The sequence below is a fragment of the Oncorhynchus clarkii genome, chromosome 7 (genome assembly GCF_045791955.1).
Source record: "Oncorhynchus clarkii lewisi isolate Uvic-CL-2024 chromosome 7, UVic_Ocla_1.0, whole genome shotgun sequence".
Lineage (NCBI taxonomy): Eukaryota > Metazoa > Chordata > Actinopteri > Salmoniformes > Salmonidae > Oncorhynchus > Oncorhynchus clarkii.
This window is the reverse complement of record NC_092153.1, coordinates 84,195,367-84,206,369: the sequence shown is the minus strand read 5'-3', so window position 1 is coordinate 84,206,369 and position 11,003 is coordinate 84,195,367. Positions and strand designations below refer to the sequence as shown.

At 42.8% G+C, this 11,003-nt stretch overlaps 1 protein-coding gene across 1 annotated transcript in view; it reads left to right on the top strand.

The window, feature by feature from the left end:
- The first annotated feature begins 10,644 nt into the window (after positions 1–10,644).
- Positions 10,645–11,003, top strand: part of LOC139413920 (POC1 centriolar protein A) — a 90,840-nt gene continuing 90,481 nt past the window's right edge. The window contains exons 1-2 of the mRNA XM_071161781.1: positions 10,645–10,752; positions 10,836–10,920. Of these exons, the coding sequence (XP_071017882.1) occupies positions 10,738–10,752; positions 10,836–10,920 (100 nt within the window). The 5' untranslated portion in view covers positions 10,645–10,737. The remainder of the gene's footprint in view (positions 10,753–10,835; positions 10,921–11,003) is intronic.

Genomic DNA, 11,003 nt, shown 5'->3' with positions numbered 1-11,003 from the left:
ACCCATAGAGCTCTGGTTAAATGTAGTGTTCCCTAGGGCCCATAGAGCTCTGGTTAAATGTAGTGTTTCCTAGGACCCATAGAGCTCTGGTTAAATGTAGTGTTTCCTAGGACCCATAGAGCTCTGGTTAAATGTAGTGTTTCCTAGGGCCCATAGAGCTCTGGTTAGAGGGAGTGTTCCCTAGGACCCATAGAGCTCTGGTTAGAGGGAGTGTTCCCTAGGGCCCATAGAGCTCTGGTTAGAGGGAGTGTTCCCTAGGGCCCATAGAGCTCTGGTTAAATGTAGTGTTCCCTAGGGCCCACAGAGCTCTGGTTAGAGGGAGTGTTCCCTAGGGCCCATAGAGCTCTGGTTAGAGGGAGTGTTCCCTAGGGCCCACAGAGCTCTGGTTAGAGGGAGTGTTCCCTAGGGCCCATAGAGCTCTGGTTAGATGTAGTGTTCCCTAGGGCCCATAGAGCTCTGGTTAGAGGGAGTGTTCCCTAGGACCAATAGAGCTCTGGTTAAATGTAGTGTTCCCTAGGACCCATAGAGCTCTGGTTAAATGTAGTGTTCCCTAGGGCCCATAGAGCTCTGGTTAAATGTAGTGTTCCCTAGGACCCATAGAGCTCTGGTTAGAGGGAGTGTTCCCTAGGGCCCATAGAGCTCTGGTTAAATGTAGTGTTCCCTAGGACCCATAGAGCTCTGGTTAGAGGGAGTGTTCCCTAGGGCCCATAGAGCTCTGGTTAAAGGGAGTGTTCCCTAGGACCCATAGAGCTCTGGTTAGATGTAGTGTTCCCTAGGACCCATAGAGCTCTGGTTAAATGTAGTGTTCCCTAGGGCCCATAGAGCTCTGGTTAGATGTAGTGTTCCCTAGGACCAATAGAGCTCTGGTTAAATGTAGTGTTCCCTAGGGCCCATAGAGCTCTGGTTAGATGTAGTGTTCCCTAGGACCAATAGAGCTCTGGTTAAATGTAGTGTTCCCTAGGACCCATAGAGCTCTGGTTAAATGTAGTGTTCCCTAGGACCCATAGAGCTCTGGTTAAATGTAGTGTTCCCTAGGACCCATAGAGCTCTGGTTAAATGTAGTGTTCCCTAGGACCCATAGAGCTCTGGTTAAATGTAGTGTTCCCTAGGACCCATAGAGCTCTGGTTAAATGTAGTGTTCCCTAGGACCCATAGAGCTCTGGTTAAATGTAGTGTTCCCTAGGACCCATAGAGCTCTGGTTAAATGTAGTGTTCCCTAGGACCCATAGAGCTCTGGTTAAATGTAGTGTTCCCTAGGACCCATAGAGCTCTGGTTAAATGTAGTGTTCCCTAGGACCCATAGAGCTCTGGTTAAATGTAGTGTTCCCTAGGACCCATAGAGCTCTGGTTAAATGTAGTGTTCCCTAGGACCCATAGAGCTCTGGTTAAATGTAGTGTTCCCTAGGACCCATAGAGCTCTGGTTAGATGTAGTGTTCCCTAGGACCCATAGAGCTCTGGTTAAATGTAGTGTTCCCTAGGGCCCATAGAGCTCTGGTTAGATGTAGTGTTCCCTAGGACCAATAGAGCTCTGGTTAAATGTAGTGTTCCCTAGGGCCCATAGAGCTCTGGTTAGATGTAGTGTTCCCTAGGACCAATAGAGCTCTGGTTAAATGTAGTGTTCCCTAGGACCCATAGAGCTCTGGTTAAATGTAGTGTTCCCTAGGACCCATAGAGCTCTGGTTAAATGTAGTGTTCCCTAGGACCCATAGAGCTCTGGTTAAATGTAGTGTTCCCTAGGACCCATAGAGCTCTGGTTAAATGTAGTGTTCCCTAGGGCCCATAGAGCTCTGGTTAAATGTAGTGTTCCCTAGGACCCATAGAGCTCTGGTTAAATGTAGTGTTCCCTAGGACCCATAGAGCTCTGGTTAAATGTAGTGTTCCCTAGGACCCATAGAGCTCTGGTTAAATGTAGTGTTCCCTAGGACCCATAGAGCTCTGGTTAAATGTAGTGTTCCCTAGGACCCATAGAGCTCTGGTTAAATGTAGTGTTCCCTAGGACCCATAGAGCTCTGGTTAAATGTAGTGTTCCCTAGGACCCATAGAGCTCTGGTTAAATGTAGTGTTCCCTAGGACCCATAGAGCTCTGGTTAAATGTAGTGTTCCCTAGGACCCATAGAGCTCTGGTTAAATGTAGTGTTCCCTAGGACCCATAGAGCTCTGGTTAAATGTAGTGTTCCCTAGGGCCCATAGAGCTCTGGTTAAATGTAGTGTTCCCTAGGACCCATAGAGCTCTGGTTAAATGTAGTGTTCCCTAGGACCCATAGAGCTCTGGTTAAATGTAGTTTTCCCTAGGACCCATAGAGCTCTGGTTAAATGTAGTGTTCCCTAGGACCCATAGAGCTCTGGTTAAATGTAGTGTTCCCTAGGAATTTCACTGAGAATCAACTCATCAGTTTTGATCAGCCATGGTGCATGTAGTTATTGTGCAAATGGTAAGCAATTGTACTTCCTCTTTTGCACACACTTGCTAAAACAATTTGCAATTTGCATAAATAAAACAATAAAACAAATTGTTTGTTGCGATTTGAATGGATTGTTTTGAAAAAATATATTCTCATTCGAGGATTGAGAATAACTGTAATAAACAAATACATAGGCTGTACTTTTCAGGAGAGGGATAAATATAATGGGGTTTGAGAAAACAGTCTTCAAACATCAACAAGGAAGTAGAAATGGGTTAGGTTACTTCTCTAGTTAGGCTAGTATAAATCGTGTTGAACTTTGTCTGAACCTCTGTTGTATTCCAGCGATGTCATCCACTGATGTCACGCATGTCCTGACTGAATGGTGAGAAAGGTTCAAGTCTATACATAGACCTACTCTTAATGAGTGTGAGGTGATCTCTATAGATACAGACCTACTCTTAATGAGTGTGAGGTGATCTCTATAGATACAGACCTACTCTTAATGAGTGTGAGGTGATCTCTATAGATACAGACCTACTCTTAATGAGTGTAAGGTGATCTCTATTGATACAGACCTACTCTTAATGAGTGTAAGGTGATCTCTATAGATACAGACCTACTCTTAATGAGTGTGAGGTGATCTCTATAGATACAGACCTACTCTTAATGAGTGTAAGGTGATCTCTATAGATACAGACCTACTCTTAATGAGTGTGAGGTGATCTCTATAGATACAGACCTACTCTTAATGAGTGTGAGGTGATCTCTATAGATACAGACCTACTCTTAATGAGTGTAAGGTGATCTCTATAGATACAGACCTACTCTTAATGAGTGTAAGGTGATCTCTATAGATACAGACCTACTCTTAATGAGTGTAAGGTGATCTCTATAGATACAGACCTACTCTTAATGAGTGTAAGGTGATCTCTATAGATACAGACCTACTCTTAATGAGTGTGAGGTGATCTCTATAGATACAGACCTACTCTTAATGAGTGTAAGGTGATCTCTATTGATACAGACCTACTCTTAATGAGTGTAAGGTGAACTCTATAGATACAGACCTACTCTTAATGAGTGTAAGGTGATCTCTATAGATACAGACCTACTCTTAATGAGTGTAAGGTGATCTCTATAGATACAGACCTACTCTTAATGAGTGTAAGGTGATCTCTATAGATACAGACCTACTCTTAATGAGTGTAAGGTGATCTCTATAGATACAGACCTACTCTTAATGAGTGTAAGGTGATCTCTATAGATACAGACCTACTCTTTGTCACAAACCGGCTCAAAGTTCGTAACAAAAAGGGAGACAATGTGGAGATAAGGAATAACAAAATATATTTATTAACTAAAGTAAACTAAATATAATGAACAATGGTGTGTGTAGTCAGTAATCAGTAGTGTAAGTGAGTGGTTACGTGCAAAAATGTGATAATGAGGGGTGTTGAAAGGAGCCAACGCAAACAGCCACAAAAACAGCCACAAAAACACAACCAAAATCTGTGTCTGCATGGAGAGAGTCTCCCCAATGAATGGGGAAGAGGTGTATTTATCCTGGGACACACCTGAGCCCAGGTGTGTCCCATTTTGCTGACGACCCTCCCGGCTCCGCCCACTGACATCCTATTAAGGAAAACAAGAGCAAAGAGACAGAATACGACAGACGGAGTGGGAGGGTCTGCAGACGGAGTGGGAGGGACTGCAGACGGAGTGGGAGGGTCTGCAGACGGAGTGGGAGGGTCTGCAGATGGAGTGGGAGGGTCTGCAGACGGAGTGGGAGGGTCTGCAGACGGAGTGGGAGGGTCTGCAGACGCAGTGGGAGGGTCTGCAGACGGAGTGGGAGGGTCTGCAGACGGAGTGGGAGGGTCGTCACATCTTAATGAGTGTGAGGTGATCTCTATAGATACAGACCTACTCTTCATGAGTGTGAGGTGATCTCTATAGATACAGACCTACTCTTAATGAGTGTGAGGTGATCTCTATAGATACAGACCTACTCTTAATGAGTGTGAGGTGATCTCTATAGATACAGACCTACTCTTAATGAGTGTGAGGTGATCTCTATAGATACAGACCTACTCTTCATGAGTGTGAGGTGATCTCTATAGATACAGACCTACTCTTAATGAGTGTGAGGTGATCTCTATAGATACAGACCTACTCTTAATGAGTGTGAGGTGATCTCTATAGATACAGACCTACTCTTCATGAGTGTGAGGTGATGTATTTAAGTGATAATGCTCTCGAAGCCGGTGTTTGGAGGATATATTGGTACTGGTGTTGTTTTCGTCGAGGGCCTGCAAACAGTGTCAATATATCCTCCAATCACCGGCTTCGGGGGCATTATCACTTAAGTACATCACCTCACACTCATTAAGAGTAGGTCTGTGTCTATAGAGATCACCCTTCACTCATTTATACAACGTGTTACCAACATATTCATAGAATGATTGACATATTTTAAATGAAAAACAATGTTTTGACGAATCACAACCGGCTGTAATTGGGAGTCCCATAGGGCGGCGTACAATTGGCCCAGCGTCGTCCGGGGTAGGCCGTCATTGTAAATAATAATTTGTTCTTAACTGACTTGCCTAGTTAAATTAAGGTTAGATTTAAAACATAAAACAGTCAGAGAAAGGAAAGATGTTTTTGGATGATTTCATGAGACATTTTATTTTTATGTTCTACAAGATCAAAAACAATTGTGGACAATTTAACAACATATCAACCTAAACGTAAGCCTTCTTTAGCGTATTAGCAGTTAGTCATCGCTTGTTCTTAAGAATGGGGAAAGTTGGTGTCTCCTGCCATCTGGTGTCAATATGAAACTAATAGAACAGTTTTATGTGAATTAAAAACAAACATATATATTTTTTTAAATCTAACCTTTATTTAACTAGGCAAGTCAGTTAAGAACAAATTCTTATTTACAATGACGGCCTACACTACACCAGCTAACCCCGGACGACTCTGGGCCAATTGTACGCTGCCCTATGGGACTCCCAATTACAGCCGGTTGTGATACAGCCTGGAATCGAACCAGGGTGTCTATAGTGACGCCTCTAGCACTGAGATGCAGTGCATTAGACCGCTGCACCACTCGGGAGCCCAAAAACAACTTTGACAGACATTTGACAGACTTAGGACACAGCATCAGACAGTCACTGTGAACATGTAGAAATGAAGTAATTAGCTACAATACCTCAAATTGGGTTGTTATGTTGTGGACTGGCAATTATAAGACAGGTAAGGAGGTCTGTTACCAAACACCAGCATGAACACGACTGAGTCATTCAATTCAATTTTTACTACTGTGGGACTGGGGTCCTCCTAAGGTTTTTTTTCCCCTCTGTGGGTGGAAATGTTGAGCTCCACAATACCTCAAAATAGTTTGTTCTGTTGTGGAGATTACAAGACAGGTGGCCTCTGCCACAGACTCGTACCTCACCTGACAAGTGATGGACTCAGATACCCCATCATTAGACGACTTAGCCGGGCATTAAGTTTAGTCTATTCAAATCCTTACACGGTCAACTGAGGGATTGAGGTCCCCTAAGGTTTTTTAAATCTGTGGTTGTTGTCATGAACCACGTGTCCCACCGCACACGCATACTCACACGCACACACACACACACACGCACACGCACACACGCACACGCACACGCACGCACACACACACACACACACACACTACACACACACACACACACACACACACTACACACACACACGCACACACACACACACGCACACACACACACACACACACACACACACTACACGCACGCACGCACGCACACACACACACACACACACACACACACACTACACACACACACGCACACGCACACGCACACGCACACACACACGCACACACACACACACGCACACAACACACACACACACACACTATGTGATAGGGTCAAAGGAGGATGTAGCAGAAATATGGTTATGGTGACAGCTCCTTATGACAGGGTTGAACAACACTAAAGGACAGTCCATACTTATGTGTTCTAAAGGGATTCCCGACAAGCAGCTGATGGGTTCGTAAGAGGTCACAACCAATCCGGTGGTTTGGGGCCTTGTGTAGTAGGTGGGGCCCACTGTGTTAAGTAGTGAACATTGTGTAGGCTACTTGGGTCATTGAAGAGAAAACAGAGTTCTTATTGTCACGGTGAGAAAAGTAGTAACCACGAAGCCTAAAGAGGTTTGTGAAAAATACAATCAATATGGGCAGAAATTCCAGGTGTGTTTTGTTTATATTGCGATGGGCGATTTTTGATCCGTTACATGTAGTGGAGTTACTTTCAGTCATTTCCATGTTTATTCAACAATTACCAAATACTGTTTTTTTCGGCAACATCCACATATATGTAATTTTCATTTGTTATAATATATTAACATTAGATCAAAAACACTTGGGTGAACTGTTGAAGTCATAGAGATATAAATGACATATTAAAGAAGTAAATCAAATCAAAGTTTATTTGTCACGTGCGGCGAATACAACAGGTGTAGGTAGACCTTACAGTGAAATGCTTACTTACAGGCTCTAACCAATAGTGCAAAAAATATATTAGGTGAACAATAGGTAAGTAAAGAAATAAAACAACAGTAACAAGACAGGCTATATACAGTAGAGGCTATATACAGTAGAGGTTATAAACAGTAGAGAGGCTGTAAAAGTAGCGAGGCTACATACAGACACCGGTTAGTCAGGCTAAAAATGTTGTCAGCACTCCTTTATGTTGTGAGCACTCCTTTATGTTGTGAGCACTCCTTTATGTTATGAGCACTCCTTTATGTTGTGAGCACTCCTTTATGTTGTCAGCACTCCTTTATGTTGTGAGCACTCCTTTATGTTGTGAGCACTCCTTTATGTTGTCAGCACTCCTTTATGTTGTCAGCACTCCTTTATGTTGTGAGCACTCCTTTGTTGTGAGCACTCCTTTATGTTGTCAGCACTCCTTTATGTTGTGAGCACTCCTTTATGTTGTGAGCACTCCTTTATGTTGTGAGCACTCCTTTATGTTGTGAGCACTCCTTTATGTTGTCAGCACTCCTTTATGTTGTGAGCACTCCTTTATGTTGTGAGCACTCCTTTATGTTGTCCGTACTCCTTTATGTTGTGAGCACTCCTTTATGTTGTGAGCACTCCTTTATGTTGTGAGCACTCCTTTATGTTGTGAGCACTCCTTTATGTTGTCAGCACTCCTTTATGTTGTGAGCACTCCTTTATGTTGTGAGCACTCCTTTATGTTGTCAGCACTCCTTTATGTTGTCAGCACTCCTTTATGTTGTGAGCACTCCTTTGTTGTGAGCACTCCTTTATGTTGTGAGCACTCCTTTATGTTGTGAGCACTCCTTTATGTTGTGAGCACTCCTTTATGTTGTGAGCACTCCTTTATGTTGTGAGCACTCCTTTATGTTGTGAGCACTCCTTTATGTTGTCAGCACTCCTTTATGGTGTGAGCACTCCTTTATGTTGTGAGCACTCCTTTATGTTGTGAGCACTCCTTTATGTTGTCAGCACTCCTTTATGTTGTGAGCACTCCTTTGTTGTGAGCACTCCTTTATGTTGTGAGCACTCCTTTATGTTGTCAGCACTCCTTTATGTTGTGAGCACTCCTTTATGTTGTGAGCACTCCTTTATGTTGTGAGCACTCCTTTATGTTGTCAGCACTCCTTTATGTTGTGAGCACTCCTTTATGTTGTGAGCACTCCTTTATGTTGTGAGCACTCCTTTATGTTGTGAGCACTACTTCATGTTGTCAGCACTCCTTTATGTTGTGAGCACTCCTTTATGTTGTGAGCACTCCTTTATGTTGTGAGCACTACTTTATGTTGTCAGCACTCCTTTATGTTGTCAGCACTCCTTTATGTTGTGAGCACTCCTTTATGTTGTGAGCACTACTTTATGTTGTCAGCACTCCTTTATGTTGTCAGCACTCCTTTATGTTGTGAGCACTCCTTTATGTTGTGAGCACTCCTTTATGTTGTGAGCACTCCTTTATGTTGTCAGCACTCCTTTATGTTGTGAGCACTCCTTTATCTTGTCAGCACTCCTTTATGTTGTGAGCACTCATTTATGTTGTGAGCACTCCTTTATGTGGTGAGCACTCCTTTATGTTGTGAGCACTCCTTTATGTTGTCAGCACTCCTTTATGTTGTGAGCACTCCTTTGTCTTGTCAGCACTCCTTTATGTTGTGAGCACTCCTTTATGTTGTCAGCACTCCTTTATGTTGTGAGCACTCCTTTATGTTGTGAGCACTCCTTTATGTTGTTAGCACTCCTTTATGTTGTGAGCACTCCTTTGTGTTGTGAGCACTCCTTTATGTTGTCAGCACTCCTTTATGTTGCGAGCACTCCTTTATGTTGTCAGCACTCCTTTATGTTGTGAGCACTCCTTTATGTTGTGAGCACTCCTTTATGTGGTGAGCACTCCTTTATGTTGTGAGCACTCCTTTATGTTGTGAGCACTCATTTATGTTGTGAGCACTACTTCATGTTGTGATCGGCCCGAGTTCCCGACTTGGAATTCCCAGTTGGATGACCGTTCAAAACCTATTTTCCCAGTCGGAGCTCGTTTTTTTCCAGAGTTCCCAGTTGTCTTGAAGTCTGATATTTACCAGTTCCGAGTTTCCAGTTGTTTTGAACGCAGCAGAAGTCATGCTGGATTGACAGCATGGCCAATGTTGAATGTTTATCCCTTTAAACTTGGAAAAGAGACCTTTAAACCCAGACTTGGACCCCACACCCACTCCACTGAATAGCAAACTGGTGATTGCTTTGCAATGCTGGCAATGCTGGCCACTCATTGTTGAATTTGCGATTTCAAATTTGTTGTGTAATGTTTATGTCCAATGGCCAATGAGCACTGATACGTTTTATCTATAATTTCTCTTCATATGACAAGGATGGAAAAGGATTTGCCAATAGATTATCAACTTGATTCATGATGATGACTGCTAGCTAAGATTTTGAAAGCATGATGTTGACATGATCAGTCCAATCAAACCTACTGTACATATAACGTGATTTGACGTAATTTTATCTGTGGCCGATGACCTTGAGCTTGGTTGGATGGACACTTCTAACGTAACTCTATGGCAGCACCCAAGGGCCTTGAAATTTTGAGCTCTCCCTGTAGATTTTGCGGTGACGAAGAGTCCCCATGAGTGACAGAACACTGAGCCAATCACCGTGCACCTAGAGAACAATACCAACCCCAACACTCTGTATATTCCACTGGCTGCCCCACCACCACAGAAGGCACTGAGCTAGACTGAAACACCTGCCTTTTGGAGCTGCTTTACTCAAGAAAGCAAAAAAGAGACCATGTTCGCATGCGGCTTTATTAACGCAATTATATATTTTTTCTAACATTGTTTGCAAACTGATATGTGACACATATCAATGCCAAAATAACATGCAAAACAGCCCCCCCCCCCTCAAAAAATGTGTTGCCACTTTGCATGCAGTATGGATATGATATGGATTTCTTGTGGAATGAATATTGAACATGTTAATATTGTGATTTCCATGTGAATTTGATTAATTGTGGAGCCCTAGGCGAGGTGGAAAATGATATGTGACGGCTTGCAAGGATCTCAGAAAATAGTTAAAATATTCTTTATTTTAATGCTCCAGCAAGTATAGTTCTGTAGTCTGCAATTTATTATACTGTTTAACACGTCCAAATGTATTTTGCTAGAGCAACCCTGGTTAAAGTAAACTTGTATAAAGTGACCTTTACCAACGGGATTCTACTGACCCCTGGGTGTCTGTAGTGTTGATTGCAGTTGTATTTTGGTCGGCCAAATACATTACGACGTCAACTTCCCCTTTAAAATTTTCAACCCGAAGTTGGCGCTCGATGCGGCGCGCAAACTCAAACGACACTGGAGTTTGTTGTCAGAAACGTCGACTTCTAGCGTTTGTAAGCAGCAGGTGATATAGCAAAAAAATCATCAAACGACACTGTTTTATGAAAAATAATTAGCTAATTATAACTCGTCTGGGAACTTTGGATGTACTGAAACATTTTAATGACCGACAGTTTGCTTATCGTGCGTATTGAAGCCAGGAAGAGCGCTAGGTAACGGTGTCTTAACGATGTGGATAATGAGTTGGCCTTGGTAACCAAGCAGCTGACAAACCACCCAGTGAATTTGTAAACAATGACTTGTGTTGCACATCAAGTTATTATTATTATCTATGTGTGCTGAACGTTACTGTATTTGAGAACAGTTTGCTAGCTTACAAGGCAGTTGGGCTAGTTATTTTATGAGGGAGTTGTGCTTGTCCATCACCTGAAGATGACTTCCGCATTGGTAAGTAAACATGATGATGATGAGTTGCCAACAAATCAACTGACCGGCTAAATACTGTAAAACTGTTCCTTTCACATTGTTAGGATGACCCAACCCTGGAGAGGCACTTCAAGGGCCACAGAGACACCATAACAAGCGTTGACTTCAACTGTAACATGAAACAAATTGGTAAGTGTTGTTGTTCGTCAATCATAAAAAAATAAAAAAAGAATCGAATATATTTGGTACAGGTGTAGACTTTACCGTAATAT